The sequence below is a fragment of the Amblyomma maculatum genome, chromosome 3 (genome assembly GCF_055883805.1).
Source record: "Amblyomma maculatum isolate TAMU_Amacu chromosome 3, ASM5588380v1, whole genome shotgun sequence".
In the NCBI taxonomy this organism is placed as follows: domain Eukaryota; kingdom Metazoa; phylum Arthropoda; class Arachnida; order Ixodida; family Ixodidae; genus Amblyomma; species Amblyomma maculatum.
In genome coordinates this window covers 165258895-165277093 of record NC_139346.1, presented here as the reverse complement: position 1 = coordinate 165277093, position 18199 = coordinate 165258895, and the positions used below count along the sequence as shown (strand labels likewise).

Here is an 18199-nt window from a genome sequence, read left to right as displayed (position 1 = left end):
ACACACACACACACACACACACACACACACACACACACACACACACACACACACACACACACACACACACACACACACACACACACACACACACACACACACACACACACACACACACACACACACACACACACACACACACACACACACACACACACACACACACACACACACACACACACACACACACACACACACACACACACACACACACACACACACACACACACACACACACACACACACACACACACACACACACACACACACACACACACACACACACACACACACACACACACACACACACACACACACACACACACACACACACACACACACACACACACACACACACACACACACACACACACACACACACACACACACACACACACACACACACACACACACACACACACACACACACACACACACACACACACACACACACACACACAGGGGGATCGGCCAAGAATTGGGGTGCAGAGATATTTGGTTTTGAGATGTATAATTACATCGCAAAAAATTAAATGATTGCTATAGAAGAGAGAAGGAAAGTAATATATGACTTTAGGAGGTCATCATTCCGGCTTCGTTTTCTTCTTCCTTCAGAACTCGAAGCACTAAGCTAGAGTTGGCAATCTTTTCCCGCTAATTCACACAGAGGGAATGCACTCCGTTCTCTGGTCTCACTGGAACCTTCTTCATACACAGCTTCCTTCTTCAGCGGTTCTCACTCGTGTTGTCTGTGGCGTCAACTGCAGAAAAAATGGAGCATTGGCTAAAAGCTAATCACCAAAAATGTCGGCGCAATTCATTGTGCTACAATCTATGCTCAACTCATCGAACTCGCGCTGTATGCGTGTAGTGTGAAATGCAGTTAGCGCTTTGAAGATGCAAACAAGTGCATGCTTATTTACAATTTCATTGGGAATAACCGCTGAATAGCAGAGATAGGTCTCACTGCTATTGCTACAAGGGAAACGTCGGGTTCATGAGCATTGATCGTTGTAATTGATTGTTCACAATTTTAAAATGCTTGTTTATTGTTCACAAACCTTGTTACCATCCCTGTCCTCCCTCCTCCTCTCTGCCCATATACCTATCTTGTTTCTTTTTTGCCGCTTTATCACCACTCCTTTTGTAAAGTCCGGCGAAAAGCTTTTGAAGAATAATAAAGCAGTAAAAAAAAAACATAAATAAGGAAGGCCCGGCAGAAATAAAGTTGGTAGTACAAGCTTGGGTGCTGGGATGCCAATCTTAGGCTTTTGACTCTGGAAACGTTGATTTTCAGGTGTTCCGGCTATACCTCAACTTAATTCCCTGCCACAAAACTGATGTGCAGTATCCGAGTAACTTGGAAAGAAAATATTTTTTTTTGTTATTTAATGAAGTGTTAGCAAGCAAGTTGGCGCCTAGGGATATCGAAGGCTGTTAAAAATCATAACTGCACTCAAACTCGAAAAATAATTTACTATGCGATATGAAAACTTCAAACAGGGCCTCAAAACGAGGAAGCAAAGGCACATATTGCAGATTGCCAGATCACAACTTATTTGGTGCCTGTAGATGTGGTTCAACAGCAGTTGTAAGACATTACCTGTTTATAGCGACCATTGCATTTAGAAGGCCGTTATGCTCACTTATTGTGCGCGGAAAGAAAGATGAGTTAGATACAGGTCTACGGCAAGAAAATTTGCTTATATGATCGCCCTGGTGTCTTGATTATGATGGAGGTTTTAGGTAAACGTCGTGACTATTGGAAGTGTGTTCTTTTATAACGTTGGCTACGTAGACCTGTCCTGTAAAGGCGAGATGGTGTAGTGCAAGCCCAGCTGGTATTTTAATCCGCCTTTTAATATTCATAAAGAATATAACGGCAAACTTTTGTGTACCATAGAATCTCTTAATTAGTATTTTACTGAACGATTTCGCATCGTTGGTGTATATTCGATGAGTGAGTGTACAATCGAGATTTGAATTACCTGAATTTGAATTTGAAGATGGTCACATTTTGTTTAATAAGGTTTCACAGCCGTCCATCTTCTATTATTATACAGACATGCTTTGATCTGGTTAGATTAGTTGACGATTGAGCTCCCAAGTATTTGAAATCCTGCGCTGTGTCATTTTCAGTGAATATTTAGAGTAACTTTTCAAGAATGTAATTTTTTTGCTGCTGAAGAAAAATGTGGCTGCACTTCGTAGCAGCGTCTATGATCACGTTCTGGTCTCGGCGTCCCGTTACATCCGGCTGACGTCAAATGTCAGGTGACGTTGCCTTCATATGTTCCTGTCACTGTGTAAAATACACAATCATCCGTGTATAAACGAACTTTTGGTGTCATCGCTACGTGAGCGCACAACGTCTGCGTAGAATCTAGTCTTATTGTAGATATTGCGAATCTGTCTGTAGAGTGTTTCTGTGCATCTGTATACAACCTGTTCCGTCCCTGGTCTGCTTTTTGTAGTTTGGCCACACTAATATTCAGTCGTGCGCTTGATCTTGAGCATGCGCTAGGAGTCGCTGAGAGTGAAGGGCACATTTGTCGGTTCGTGCTTTTCTACAACACTATTGAAGCCTGCGCTATGGCTTTAGGAAGTATACGTGTTAGGCTCGCTTTCTAAAATGGGCGTGTTTTCGCAAGGAAAGTTTTATCGGTGACATTCTTTTGATTTAAATGCCTTTTATTCCGTCGGCGCATGTCTCGTAACCGAACCATCATAAGGCCCTTCCTGGTCACCCGAAGGTCGTTGGAGGCAGGCTTAGACCAATAGGTGCACGTGCGTACACGAGTGGGTGTTCTTCGGAATATGCGAATAATGGCCGTGGAGAGTAACACCACATTAATGCCCATTATAGCGGCGCCCACGAACACCAGGGGATTGTCGCTAAGGTGGACATGTTGGCAAGGAAACTGAGGCTGCAGGTTGAAGCGGTGCGAGACAGATGTACTCTGTTATTTACAGGGCCCCGCAAAAGGGTACAAACTGTAACAGCTTCTTTATTTGCTGTTTTTGTAAAGCCTGCATTAGGGACTGGTGTTTGAAGTTCTCAACCAGGCTAGTGCGTTTTCCACGGGCTATCTGGTCGATGAAAGTTGTCACAGGGTGACTCAGAGCCGCATATCATAGGTACACAGTAAGTGTACGGAGCGATAACATATAACGGTTAGCCACTCTAGAGTGTATACGTTCGAGCGGACGAGCTGTGCTGGTTCAAAGGTAGTCGTTGTCATTGTAGATCGTATTCGCTTTTCAGCAGGGACTGGCAAGCGGCAGAATAAATTCGAAGAGGCGCAGCCCATAAACTTCTGGGGCCTTTTTCTCCTTGATGTACAATAGTGCCAGCGTTGTCAGAATTTATTTCAAGCTTGGTTTTAAAACGAGTATAATCTTCAAATTGGCTTTACTAGGAATACTGTGTGACTTTATTTTTGACTTAAAAAAAAAAAAACTTTGCTAATTTTGAGGGAAATGACGCTCGTTGGCATTTAGTTGAACACCACTGAAATGTTCGCAGCACGCTTTAAAACCCTGCAGTTAGCTATTTCGCAGTATGCAGGCCACAGGATTTCCCCTGGATAACTAAGTGCCCAGGACATATATGGCTGTCCTTACTCCTTACTAGAACATAGTTGTCTTGGGCAGAGAGAACTGGGCTCTGGCCTCGCCCGTCTTAATGCCACGTCTTACCAATAGTTGATTACCACTGAAGAGCGTCGGAATGTCCATGAAAGGCGAACGTTACCGTATTACATGTCGTTCATTTGCTTTTTGATTTATGGATGTCTCGAATGTCATTTGCTAGTGTTACATGACAGCTACGCTATTACAACTTTTTCGTGGCTCTGATTGAATACCATGAAGTATTCGGGATGGGTGCGGTGGATTCCGTCGGCAGAGAAGTCGACGTACTTTAGTTCGTAAATTAATTGGGAATAGTTGGCATGTTGAGTGAGATTATGTAATCACTGTTTATATTTTTGAACAGAGAGAACTATGCGATGGCTATCTTATAAGCAGAGAGATTTGTTGTCTGGGAAACATCCTCTCCCAGCCGGCGCTGCCACGACACTCGCTGGGGTAGTGGTGATCGGCCGCAGTGAAGGAAGGGGAAACTGGTTTTCCACAAAGTATACGCACAAATAGATTGGATGTCATGTACTACATTCATTTTTACTTTTGCAGGTTTTTATTTTAGAAATAGCTAAGATCTTTTCGGTAAGGTTTTTTATAAAAGCTGGACTCTATACAGCAAGGTAGGCATTATATGAGTGATGTAGCTGAGTATGTATGTGCTTATTAACTAGAAGAAACAATCATTTATACATCTCGGTTTTAGGGGTAGGTTATGTTGCTTAACTGGATGCGGTAATCCACCTTTTTCACAAAATGTGGCGCCCTCTAGGCGTGGTTGGAAATTCGTCTTCCACTGGTTGAAAACGTCCTTGTGAGATGCAGCCGCCAGCGAAATGCCTCAGCGAAATTTAAACCTACAAAGAACAGTCAAATGGTGTAACGACTGGCAGATGGAGTTGAACTTAAAAATGTCTGTTCATGTCAGTAACTAGGAAAAAGAATGTCCTTATTTTCAATTATTAAATAAATGGTTACATGCTCGAAAGCGTTGATCAGTATAAATACCTATGCATAACTTTTACATCAGACCTACGATGGAATACCCACATTGAAAACGTCATTTCCAAAGCTGTTAAAACATCATGGTACCTGCGACGCACTATGCACAGTGCTACCCCGGATGTAAAGTGCCTGGCTTACAAAACCCTAGTCAGACCAATTATCGAATATTCTAAAGTAGTATGGAATTCTCACATAGCAACTAAATGTCACATGCTAGATAGGATTCAGCGACTAGCTGCAAGGTTTATCTATAATAAATACCGCCGTAACCATTCTTCAACAGACCTCTGCCAACAAGCTCAACTACCAATGAAAGAAAACAGAACCAGGCATGAAAGACTAAAAACTCTCTACCTCATTATCAATAATCATCTAAAATTAATAAATCAGATTACTTTGCGATCAAAACTACTGAGACATCAAGGCATCGTCATAGTAGGGTCATCCCAATGCCGGCTATAAAGAATAATTGCTTCAAGTTTAGTTATTTTTCGCCAACTTGTAAGGACTGCAACTCTCTTCCAGATTCTGCTGTTCGATCATCATCATAATGTGAATTTGTACGCCATTTAGAAAATTTCATCTATGGCACTAGCACCGGGTGATGAGGTCATATTGCTGTTGTGTAAGATGACTGTTCCGATTAATGTGTGATGCATTTTTGTTTTGTTTGTGTGTGTATTCAGAGACGAGTTTTGATTGACTATTGATTTTCATCGTATTTTGTATTGCTCATTTTATCGTTTTGTATTTTTCATTCCTGTTACAGCCCCTTATGCTGGCTGACAGTATTAATAAGTGAAATGAAACGAAATACGTGTTCTTGACAGCTACCACCATCTATCCCATACGCCTGTCACGAATATTAACTATACACATGGCCTCCGTGATAAGCTACGGCTACGCCGATTGCGGAGGCCATGAACTGCACATGCGCAGCTTGGGTTGGTGGTTTGTTTTCAACCAAGGGAGAGGTGCGCATGCGCAGAGCGACCTTGTGAATAAGGTGGATTGAAGGCAGGGCGTGCGCCACAATAAACGCAACAGACTCGGTTCTAGAAGAAAACAAACGTAATAGAAGGCGGTGTCTGGCACAGGAGGCGTTACATCAAGGGATATGAGGCCTTGCTCTGCGGCCTTTGTAGTACGGCTGGTGATAAGATGAGTCGACTATGTGGTTTGAAATATCAACGCCAAAAGAGATGGGCACGGATAAACAGTTCTTTTCAGACAAAGACAAGACAAGAGTGGGCAGCACGTGCTGTCCACTCTTGTCTTGTCTTTGTTTGAAAAGCGCTGTTATTCGTGAACATAAACCAACTCTCTCCCGAACATCCACCCTGAAAAAGAAATGGATTTGAAAGCTGGTAAATTTATTCTGTCGGATTGTATATGTAACAATATGAAATGGCATCCCTGCACGTTGTAGCATCGCAGTAACTAGGTTAACTTGTTTATTAATGTATAACAAAAAAATCTATACTTTACACAGAAAAAAGTTTTCAAGGCCGTTTTATAGGTAAGCAGTGCGGGAAAGCCAAGTCAGCGTGCTTTGAAACGCCTGTTTATCACGTCGTATATTTAGAACCACACTCTAAATAAGGAAAGCTTCAAAACTATAGGCATGATATTACATTGTGATGGATTTGGATCTCAGTATATAGGCATACCTGCCCCTACAGAGAGTAATAAATTTTAGATGTTATTACTGTAATTATTTAGCGATATCGCCTGCTTAATGTTCGCGCGCTATAGATTCAACCTGCTAAGACTGCGCCCACTCACCTCTCCATTAGGTATAAAACAAACTTTGTAAACATCAAAAATGCAGTCTTTAGGCTGCCTTCAAGCAGCTTCTCACCCATCTGGATTATTCTGAAACTTTCCTCAGAGTCTTACGCGAGTATACAAAGTCACATGCTGACATAGTGACGTAGAAATAAGCTTCTTCCAATAAATAAGCTTATTTAGTGATATATGGTGTTTAACACCCCGGGTGGCTTTGACGAGCCGTGGAAGTTCGTCATAAGGCTGCAGTCGTTTTTGCCTTATTACGAGTCCAGCTCGTCACTTCTTTCTGGTACTTGGTGCTCAGCTCCATGCAGCTGTAGATATTTTAGAAGACAGCGAGCCTAAAGGGGATGGATATTTGAAACTTGCAAGAAAGCAATGCAAATCCTATTTGTACTATGGTTTGAAATGGTAACGCGAACGCTAAATATATTGACATTTGCGCTTAAACGTCTTCACTGTGCAGAGCACTAGATACGTTTCCAGAAGTAAACCAACCACCGAAAAAAAATTGCTCGCGAAGCTTTGTTTGGCTTCATCAGATGACGCACGGCCTCATGTTGACAAGCCAGCGAAAAAAAAGTTTTCCTTGATCACTGCAGAATCCCCACTGGAGAAATGCTTAAGCATTAGCGCGCTGTGTTGTTCGCAACTTTTTGCTGTAACATTCCAACTTTTGCAGTGGCACTAGGACAATTGTTTTGCGTTGGCAACCCAGCAGCGCTCAAGCTTACGCATTTCTGTAGTCTAGATTTTGCAGTGTTCACAGAATTTAGTTTTTTTATTGCAGTGTTCTCGGGAAATGTTTGCAGCGATCCGCAAATTTTTGGTGACATCGCACCCTATGACGCCAGAAAACGTCGAGATACTTTCCACACTTCCCGTCCACTGAGACACGTGACCGGAAACTGAGAACCGAAACCAGAAGTTTGGCGGTAATCTTTGCTCCCAATTACAATTAACTGGTTCTAATTAGTTACCTAATTAACCACATCCAAAATTTTGTTCATTGCACACCTTTTCTTTACGCTCTACCAGTTGGTACCATTCTTTTTCCAATATACCATCTAGTTCCTCTTTTAGAGCTTCGACAAGGTCACGTACATGCAAAACATTATTTTATTTATATACCTAATACTACGGACATAATGTGGCCCAAGCAAGAAGGGCAGATGGCAAAAGAATTTCAATGCGCCATAAAATTTGTACAGAAAAAGAAATGTTTTAACACATCGCAGAAAACAGGCAGCAAATGACAGCTACATTGTATTACAACTTTTCTTTTATAGTATAGTGCTCAGCGTCCTTTCAAAAACTTCACTGACGATAGATTCAGGCAATAAATTCCATTCGTTTATTGTGCGCTGAAAGTATGAATATTTGAACTGATTTGTTTTCGCGAAGTGCGGGGCTAAAGCATGGATGTGTTGGCGAAGAGTTTTTCGTGTCGTTGGCAGTGTAACATAGCATGAAGAAGAAATGCCAAACTTTCCTTGGAGAAAGGAATGAAGAAGACTAGGCAGAGCAGTTTTGCATCTTATTTCAAGCGTTTTGATATTGTTGGCGCTCATTCAGTCCTCTTAAATTTATTATGGCGGAATTGCACAGCCCCTCTTTATATATTTTCTATTTTCGCTATATTTTCTTTAATGTGTGGGTCCCAGACTACAGCAGCATGCTCAAATTTCGGCCTTATTAGGGAATGGCCGGCTAAGAATTTTACACTTCTGGGAGTTCCTTTGAACTTATGTTTTTCCAGTGCAGCTGAGCAGATGCAATCAATATGGTCGGTCCAGTTTAGCTTTGAATTAATTACAACACCTAGATATTTGTATAGTTGAAATTCTGAAATGGCAGTGTTAGAAACAGAATAAGCAAACTTAGAGTGGTTCTGTTTATTTGTCATACGCATGAGCACAGCTTTATCTGGGTTTAGCACCACCTTTATCTGTTACACCGTTAGTATATGTTGTCAGCAACAGAGTGTACAGCCATACAAAGCTTACGCATTAATAAAGAAACCAGTAGCAGTTACCTCGATGGAAGCTTCAGTTCAATTAAACTTTAATGGGGAAATGAAAGGTGGGGCTCGGGAAAGCTGTCAGCAGGTGCTTCAACATGAAAATTGCGGACGACGCAGGCCCATGCCCATGGCTCAGGTGTAGATATTGGGTTCCTTGCTGGCGGCATGCGTTACCTGTGTGGGTGGATATCGCCACGCGGTAGGGACAAGGCCACAGGCACTAAAACAGAAGACAGGCATAATATAACACTAAAATCAAGTCTTTACTTGGCTGACTTGCGCCCGCAAGAGAACTAAGCAACTCGGCGGCGGCGATAGCAGCGAACGTGCTCGCTGGTCGTCGGACTGAGAATGCCGGTTGCATTCATCAGTGCTAAATTTAAAGTAGGCGAGGAACCATATAGATAATCGGCCGAAGGAACCAAGAAACGTCTCGCACGACACGGAAACAGTTCTACTTCGCTGTAATCACTCGGGCAAAATGTCTGCGCATCTCGCGCTGTAAAGAATGTGACAAAGACGCGTCACACAATGAGCATAAACAATGTCGCTCCATGCTTTGCAATCACAGTAATAAGGCCGCGGGCTAGTGGCGGTTGAAAACGACATATATATCTTCCAATGGTTCGCGCAATATTCTGCCGCCTTTGGTTCGTCTTTTGAAGAATACGACGGTAATGGTGTTTTTTTTTTTTTTTTTCAATGGTATAGAAGGCGCACATTGATGCTGTTTGAAGAGAAACAGCATTGGAAAACTGGCGTGGAAGAAAACGCGAATCAGTTTTAGGTGGTGTCAGTAATACCCGTGTGCATTTCTGACTTTGAGAACTGCCGCATTCGTGACGAACTACAGTAGCAGAATTTGATCGTTGGTTGTCTCATTATATACATATGAATTTGTGCAAAAAAATACAAATACAAATAAAATTGTCCTGAGCCACCAATCTAAATACATATAGGAAGAAACCTTGCTTTCTGCATTAAAGCGATAACGTTAGAAGCCTTTTCGGGAAAAATGTAATGTCATTTGATTCCCATTGGCTGGCTGGGAGGCGCAGGCGGCGGCGGAGGGGCAGCTGTGGGCGATGCTGGGGCTGCGTTTCGAGATGTGCACATGTTTACGTGTCTAGCTGGCATAAAGGCAGAAACAAGATCGTCAAGTCTAGAGGGGAATCCCCGCGCACGTGCTACAGGCTCTTGGCTATGGCACTGACACGAATAATGTAATTATGTGCCTCGAAGTTTTCCTGTTAGTTTGCAATACACCTGGTTTGAATGGGCAGAAATGTACTATGTAATAGATGTTGCACAGAAACAAAAATAAACATAACGTTGTTTTGTGTTAAGATAAATCAAACTGTCCATGCCATGACAAAGAAAAGACAGCATGACGTCTGTGCGTAACACATGAAAGAAAATTGTAATTTGTGTAGGTAAAGATGCAGAAAGCGAAGAGCCTGATTTTGTGGTCGCAGTGCTCCATTATCTTGAGCAAACAATTTTATACCGTTATAAAGGTGGTAGCTCTATCTTACTAGTTGTATTTCATTAATAAATGTTGTATCGTGACTCGAGCTTCATTTATCTGATGATTATTGGCCCACTATAGTCGCCCACTGGTTGCGACGTTCGTGTCGTTGAGTCTATTCAAGTACTGGGCGGATTAGTGCTTAGGAATAGTTAAATGTATATGCCGACCATCGACATGTCGTTATGCTTATGAGGCCTAATATCTTGTTCTACGGTTTAGTTTGCGTCTAAATTACCTGTGTACTTTGTGCACTGTTTTGTCGTTATGCGCCTTGAGTGTACCATGTGCCATGTACTGAGGTTGAAAGTGATCACAGACGCGTATGTACGTAGCCTTCTTCAGGTGTGAACTAAATAAGGTAAAGTTCGATGCGAATTCAGTGTACCCATGTATTGCGTACAAGACAAAGCATTGCCACTGTGTTCAACGATTGATTTCCTAAGCACAGCTCTTGTGTTTTTCGAAGGCGCGAAAAGCCTTTACCCTTTTTTTCATATTTATGGGTTCGATTTTGAAGGAGCGCTCTATTCGCCTTGAATAAAATTTCTCCTTAACACGAGAGCGTTACTAAGAGAGGGTGGAGAGAGAGTAAACATTTTTTAATGATTTGCAGCAGCTAGGTGTTCGGTACCCGTAAGTTCAGGTCTTCGCTGGCGGCAGCTGACTTCTGGACAAGCTGCATGATCCAGACTTGCTGACCCATCTTGTAGCTGGTCACGGCCGTTTTCCGCTGCTCGTGTGTCGGGCCTAGCGTTACTAGCTTTTTATTAGGTTTGTCATGGCAGTTCCAGGAGTTATGGTAGAGCGGGCGCCTTGCATCGCACCAGTGAGAGTAACATGGGTGTTTTGTTGTATTAATTTTGTTTAAATTATAAAACTTACGAAATGTTTTGCTTTCATACTTCTCCAATATCTACAGCTTCTGAGGAAAATATTTGTTTGTGTGGTGGTAAAAAAATGGATTCTTTCTAGTCTGTCACCGCACGGTTCTCTAGGGGTGAGGGGGGGGGGGGGAAGGGCGAGGATAGCAATCCGCCCGGTTTGTGAGAGCTCGCGCTATATCATTCGCTACCTCGTTTCCCACATGACCTTTGTGTCCAGGTGTCTATGTTATACTGCATGGTGAGTGGGAGAGTGTATGAAATAGTGTTGCTCCCCCCTTTCATGAGGCTTTCAGCATGTTATCCTCTGCAGGCTCATCGCGGATCTATCACTGCATTCGATGACTTCCCCTCTTGATTTTGATTTTTGATGGTGTAGGCAACGATCAATCATTCTGCTTCAACAGATCCTTAACATAAATCGAAGCTCGGATAATTGGGCTCTTCTGACTGTCGACCGCGGCTATCGTGAACCTGCCTGCCTCGGTAGAGGCCCCGATGTCCACGTGGAGGAAATCTTGGTGCTCTGATTGCTGTTTTGCGAGTGCTTGGAATCTGGCTTTCAGTATACACTTCAGCCGCTCGTGGTGCATTTATCTGGACATCGGATTTACGTCGATATTTTCTCTTTCTGTAGTTCTTAATGCCTGCCGTAGCCGCACTCTGCTCAAGATTTTCCTACCAAGATGCATTGTTGTTAGTTACCTTTAACTCTCCAGTACCACCTCCCTGAGCACCTCTAAGGGTTATGTACCTCGAGTGCCAAAAGATGCTCCGTTGTTGTGTTCAATGCGATGAATAGAGCTTTTTTATAGTCTCCCTTTATGATGGTGTCAATTGCCGTCCTTTCAACGATTCTTATCTATTGTTAAGGGAGCCCGTAGGTAATTTATTTATTTATTTTATTTTATTTATTTATTTACAATATACTGCAGGCCCTTTGGTGGGCCCAAGCAGGAGTGGCAACAATAATATTATTACATTAAATATAAAGAAAAGGTTATACACAGCTAGAACACAATAATCATGGTAGCCAGGGGTAGAAAAATCGAACATTTTGTACAATAATCAAGTGAAAAACGTCAGTGAAATCGGCAGTACAAGGGAAAAGATTTTTTTTTGGTATTTAAAACACACACAAATATTTAAAGCAGCAGTACAATAACAGGTTGGTCAAGGTAGTCAAGACTTAATTAGGTCAATCGAGTCGATGCTATTTAGTAGGTGAGGTGGCAGTCGGTTCCAGTCTTCTATAGTACGAGGAAAAAAGGAATATTTAAAAGCGTTTACTCTAGAATTGTATGGAGTTAATTGATGTTCGTGACGATTTCTTGTCAGACGGGTGTTTAACGGTTTCAGGTAAGGCCAGGAGTTCATTAACAATTTATTGTGTTTCAGCAAGAACAGAAGTTTGAGTCTTTGAATCTTTCTTCGTAATTCAAGTGTTGGGATGTTATGTTGCTTATTTAGTTCGGGTGGTGAATCCATTGCACGATACTTGGAAAAATAAAACGATCAGCTTTGCGTTGGATCATTTCGAGGGCGTGAATGTTGAGTTTTGTGTACGGGTCCCAAACAGTGGAGGCATATTCAAGCTTGGGTCTTATGATTGACGAGCATGCTAACAGCTTCACATTAGGCGGAGCTTGCTTTAGTTTGCGTCGTTAAAGGGAAAGCTTTTTAAATGAGGATGCGCATATGTTAGAAACATGACGGTTCCAATTAAGTTTATTAGTTATAGTGACTCCATGGTATTTGTATTCGCTGACTTCAGTTAAAGGATGAGACGGAAGATTGTACCGGAATGAATGTGTGATTCGCTTAGTTGTTATTTTCATGAAGACCGTTTTATCTGTGTTACGTTTCATATCCCACTCACTGCACCATTCTTGAATTTTATGAAGGCTAGAGTTAAGGAGTAATTGGTCACTCAGATCGTTAATCTCATGAAAAAGAACGCAATCGTCTTCAAAGAGCCGAATTTGAATCGGGTCAGCTATTGCATTGATAATATCATTAATATAAATGAGAAACAACAGCGGCCCGAGTACGCTACCTTGTGGCACTCCTGATGTTACTGGAAATGGTTTAGAGAAATGATCACCTATACAAACAACTTGAGTTCGGTCAGTCAGATATGAAGACACCCAGCTAATTATGAAGTTTGGAAGACCGATCAGATGAAGTTTGTGAATTAGCTTACTGTGTGAAACTAGATCAAATGCTTTACTGAAATCCAAAAATATAACATCAACCTGGCCTGATTTATTCAAAACACTTGCAAAGTTATGGATAACAGAGGTAAGCTGTGTTACAGTAGAAAAACCCTTCCTAAATCCATGCTGATAAGAAGACAAGACATTATTTTCAGTTAGAAATTTAGTAATTTCATTGGCGATAATATGTTCAACTAATTTACAGCAACTTGAAGTAATGGAAATTGGGCGATAATTAGATACCATTTTTGCGTCTCCCTTCTTAAACACCGGCACAACGCGTGCTGTTTTCCAGTCAGAAGGAAGGCTAGCAGATGATATTGAGGCATTAAAAATTATAACCAAAAATTTGGAAATGGCTTCAGCATAGCGACTTAATGCTGCTTAAGACTAGGTCTTGAACTAGGCGGAGGGTGTCTTCCTCCTTCATTCCTTTCAAACGACGGGTTACACTTTATTCATTCTTAAAGTAAGAAAATTCTCCGTCTGCGGCATTGGCATCATGGCCAGTTTGAAGCCTCGAACTCTTGAAAGATCATAAGCACGGCTGTGGCAGATTTTCAGTGCGAGAGCATATCTCCATGTCAATCAGAATTGTCGGTAGGAATCAGCATCGACTATTTGAAGTCTTGCTGCCTCAAAAATTGATGGGCATGATTCTGGCTGGCAGGTGATAATCCTCAGTATCCTTGCACGCTACATCTGAAGCCTGGCAGGCTAGAAGAACCGTGAACACACATCTTCCTTGAGATCGTTGACAGGTGACGCGACCCTACACTGAATGGTTGGAGGAGCACTGGCTTTTCTGCGCTTATTTTTTCTTTCATCGTAGTAGTCTTCGGACGTGTGACTGTTCGGTGGGATGACGGAAGTCACGAGACCAGAGGGCATCGTTGAGGAGCTGTCAGCTTGGACAGCTGCTTTCGTATAGAAGCGTGATGTGGCTAACACTCAGGACCCTTGAAAAATCAGTCGCCTAAAACGAAATTTATACAGCAAAGCAAGTAAATGAGAAACGTGATTTGTCTCAATTTTTTTACATCGGAAATAACATAATCTTGTAACATGGTGCAGCAAAATAACGTTATCATATATATGCCGCATGAATCTCACTGAGCGTCAGCGAATTTTTTTGTCATCAATATATTATTGTGTTAGTCCTAAAAAAAGACTTTTATCCGTGGTATTTGCTACTCTTCTGAGCTCGCAATGCTTCTCTGTGGCCAGTTTTTTTCATCACCGTCGTGTGAGCGCGAAGGCATGCGGTTAAACTGCGTGCTGTGAACTTGAAGAAGTCTTTTCCTTACTCACATTGAAAGTGAGTTTACCGCGCGAAACTGTGGCACACAAGCACTGTTTCTTATCACTGAAGACATAAAACTACGCAGGAGACAGGACACGGAAAAGAGGCAGGCAGCACGAGCGATTTCTGTGCCCTATCTCCTGCCATTATAGCCTCTCATCACACACTCCTAGAATTTGTTCGTTATCAGGTTCAGTATGAAATGCTGACACTGGCCCTTTTTGTATTTCTAGAAAGGTTCTTGACATGGGTTCCAGGAATTCTAAAGCGAATCCGGAGGGCCCTCAGTCAGGTACGAAATAATCCGTTTACTTGCACAGCTGTTCTATCAATGCTGGCTCCCGTGAGCAGCGATGATAAACATTCAAAACAGAGGTCCGCTGCAGTAAATATCCGGTAGAAAAATCCTCTTGATCTCCGTCTCTTTGTAATCAACAATAGAATTACTGATATATATTCACAAATATTAGATGCTTCTGCAGCGCTAACCAAACATATTGTCACCGCTGTTACTTGCCTTTGATCGAAAAGCAACTAAGACAATATTTGTTAAAGGGTCTGACTTTTTTGTCCTATGTGCTTAATAACGGTCCTGGAAACTTGAGAAAATTAAATTAGAGAGCGTATTATAAGGATGTGTTAAAAAGTGCTTCCCACTTTTTTTTTTGTAATTAAACTTTATTATACCTTTTAGTGCTCAGCCGTTTTGATTGAATGCGCTATGGCGACAATTTGAATGGCACGCACACTGTTGCTTTCAAAAGGGGTCGGTGTAGTACTGTTAGGGCGCAGATATAGGGATCACAGACGTTTGTTTTTCAGTAGAGCATGAATAAATCCCTGTAGTCGAAATAATATATGTGGCCAAATCAGGCTGAATAGGAAGATTTGTTGTGGACAACGACAAAGCCTAAAAACGTTTTCTTGGACATAGCACCATTAAATTTGTTTTTTGCTTTTTAAGAGGATGCAAGCGGCTTCACGAAAATAATAACAGACGCGTGTTGAAAGCCTCTGAGATCAAAACAACGTTTTGCGAGTTTGAAAGGACAATGGTCAGCAATATTGTTTTTTCGTGCTCCGTAAACACTGTATGTGTATTCACTTTTTGTTGCCCCTTGTCATTCGCGTGAAAATATGCAGATGAGGGCCGCCTCAAGGTTGGCGACCGAGTAGCCGTCACCATGGAAGTGGAAAACTTCAGACTTCTTCAGAACAGCTACGGGGGATGGGAACCCAACATGTCTCTGGTAGGTACCTAACTCTGAATTTTAATGTCACGTAAATATATAGAAGGTGCAAATGAAACGAAGCTGTGAGAAGGTGGGCGATTTTGCCTGTTAACACTGGCGGCGAACGTGCCAGAATTTAGGAGTGTAATGGGCTACGCAGACATGTGTATACCAGAACTAGAGGCTTTCATTGTAGGCTGCATGCTTTTAAAATTTAGAAGATCCACTTCTTGTTTTCATGTAATCGTTCGTAGCTTTATTCACGTTTTTATATAATATAGGAGAGCGCACTTTTTGTGCGCACAGGAAGAAATCCAGCCGAGACGCAGTCAGAAAATGGCGTAAAATTAATATAGCTCATATGTATAGCGATAATGACTTCGGGCCTCTGACTTATGTGAAATGATCTAAAAAAGAACGAACGAGCTTCAAATGTAGATAGGGGGCAAAACAACTACTTGTCTTTATCGCAACAATGTATGTTCTACGGGTGTGGAGTTCGACACTCTTCATTGTAGACCTTAAAAAATAAAATGATTTGATCTATGACAACCACCACTGGGCAAAACTCTACAAGTCCAGTAAGCGCTTCTCAAATTGCACTGTAGCGAAAGGGAGTCTGCAGGTTATATCTACCAACTTAATGTTTTTTTAGGATTCATCAAGGATAAAAGAACTTTATTATTATTTTTTTTAGGGAGGGGGGAGGGGTGCTAGTTGGAAAATATTCATTTTTATGAAAGGCACGAGACTCATACAAACACTAATAAGATAGGATGGAGTCAATGTGAGGATCTCTGTTTATGAGAAGCTCCCTGTCCGGTCTTCCTTCGTTGTTTTTGTGTGTGTCTCAAGCATATGATAAAAGTGGTTCATCAAAGCTTCACTGAAGCAGGCTAGTGCACCGTAATATATGCGTCTGAAATGTGGTTAAGTTATTCCTTTTGAGTCGTTTAACTTGTTTGTAGCGTGTGAAGAGTGATGATACATGCAAATGATTGGTTATTTAATTAGTCGGCATGCATCCGTAGATACTACAAGTCTTTATACACTACAACTTCGAGGTAGCTTCTTAATTTTAAAAATGAGGACGGGTGTCAGTTCCATAAAAATGAAACTGGCGTCATATTTTGATGCAGACTTTCAGGAAATCAAAAAAGTAAATGTTGTCGTACATATGCAGAAGCCTTTCTTATCGTAAGAAGCGTTTACTGAAGCGGTTTTAGAATGTCTTCGATCTTTCTGCAATGAACAGACTTGCCGCCAGTTACTCGGCGGCCCCGGAGATTACTGTTTCATTGCCATTTTATTTTTCTCGTTGCTGAATAAGTTACGTTGATATTTTTACGACTTGCCACCGCCATGTGCGACTACCGACGCGGCCGCAGCGCATCATCAGGCAAAGCAGCGAGCATTTCGGCCATTTCGGCACCGTCCGGTCGGCCGCCCAATGCTTCCTCCCGCGGGCGTGTCTTGGCACGACTAGGTTGCATGCGGCGAATGTGTATGCGTGCGTGTGTGTGCAAACGCTGGCCAAGCCCGGCGCTCGAGAGAGTGCGTCGCCATCGCCCATTTGCTGGAGGTGGAGGAGATTTCTGTCGCGTCACCGGCAATTGAGTCACCTCGACTTGTTCGGACACGTAGTTTCTCCCTTTCCCTCTGAACTGACAAGCGTATAAAAAGCAGCGGCAGACTCCGCCGAGACAGACTACGTCTTGAGACGTCGAAAAGACGACGCCGGGCACCAGCTGTGTGAGCGTGTTAGTTTTCTTTCCGGGCAAGCTTCTCTGCTCGCTCCTTCATGATGTTGTATTAAACATTTGTTTTGTTAGAAGACGCCTTGTTTTTGCTGGGACCGTTGATGCCGTCCGCCGAGCCACGGAGCCGCCAGGCCAACGCTACCGAGGGGCCGCGACCCGCATCTAACAACTGGTGGGAGCGGTACGATTCCCAGGCGGAAACCAAAATCTAACATCTGGTGTCAGCGGTGGGACGAGTCAGGCGAGACCGTCGTCCAGCAATATGAAAAACGCGCAGCCGATACGTAATTCATCCACACTGAAAGTAAATATCGAAATAGAGCATTGCATAAATACCAACATGCGAATAACAATTGCAGCCTTAGACATCGCACTCACGACTTGACATCCCGCGCAGATGTCAAGATTGAGTGTGAAATTTTCATTTAGTCATGGCGCTTTCTTCCTGGCCACTTGAAAGATATAAAATTGTGAGTCAGACTCGTTGACCCCTATCATGAGTCATTGCTCAGCGCATGAGCTTTTCAAGTGCTCTAGAGCATTGTTTTTCGCAGATTTTCGGAAACGTCGGCATCGTCCAGGCATTGAAGCCAGATGGTGGCGTCATGGTTCACTACAAATTGGCAAAGTCCACGTGGCATCTCAACTCTGCTGTGCTGGAGAAAGTAAGTATATATAACGACTAATTGGAAATATGATGTAAGCGTAATGAAAGAGGGCATGCGGGTTATGGGAAAAGATCACATTTTTATGCTAAAAATTTTGCTACCTTCTCTGCGATGCAAAACGCATGTCAGATCGGCAAATGAAGAGAA

At 42.4% G+C, this 18199-nt stretch overlaps 1 protein-coding gene across 3 annotated transcripts in view; it reads left to right on the top strand.

Moving 5' to 3' along the window:
- Positions 1-18199, top strand: part of LOC146196746 (E3 ubiquitin-protein ligase MIB2-like) — a 45804-nt gene that overhangs the window by 2075 nt on the left and 25530 nt on the right. For 2 of the 3 annotated variants that reach the window (XM_084598496.1, XM_084598494.1), the window contains exons 2-4: positions 14626-14684; positions 15536-15642; positions 17939-18049. In XM_084598496.1, coding sequence (XP_084454622.1) covers positions 14639-14684; positions 15536-15642; positions 17939-18049 — 264 coding nt within the window. In that variant the 5' untranslated portion in view covers positions 14626-14638. The remainder of the gene's footprint in view (positions 1-14625; positions 14685-15535; positions 15643-17938; positions 18050-18199) is intronic. The other variant, XM_084598495.1, reaches the window with a different exon arrangement.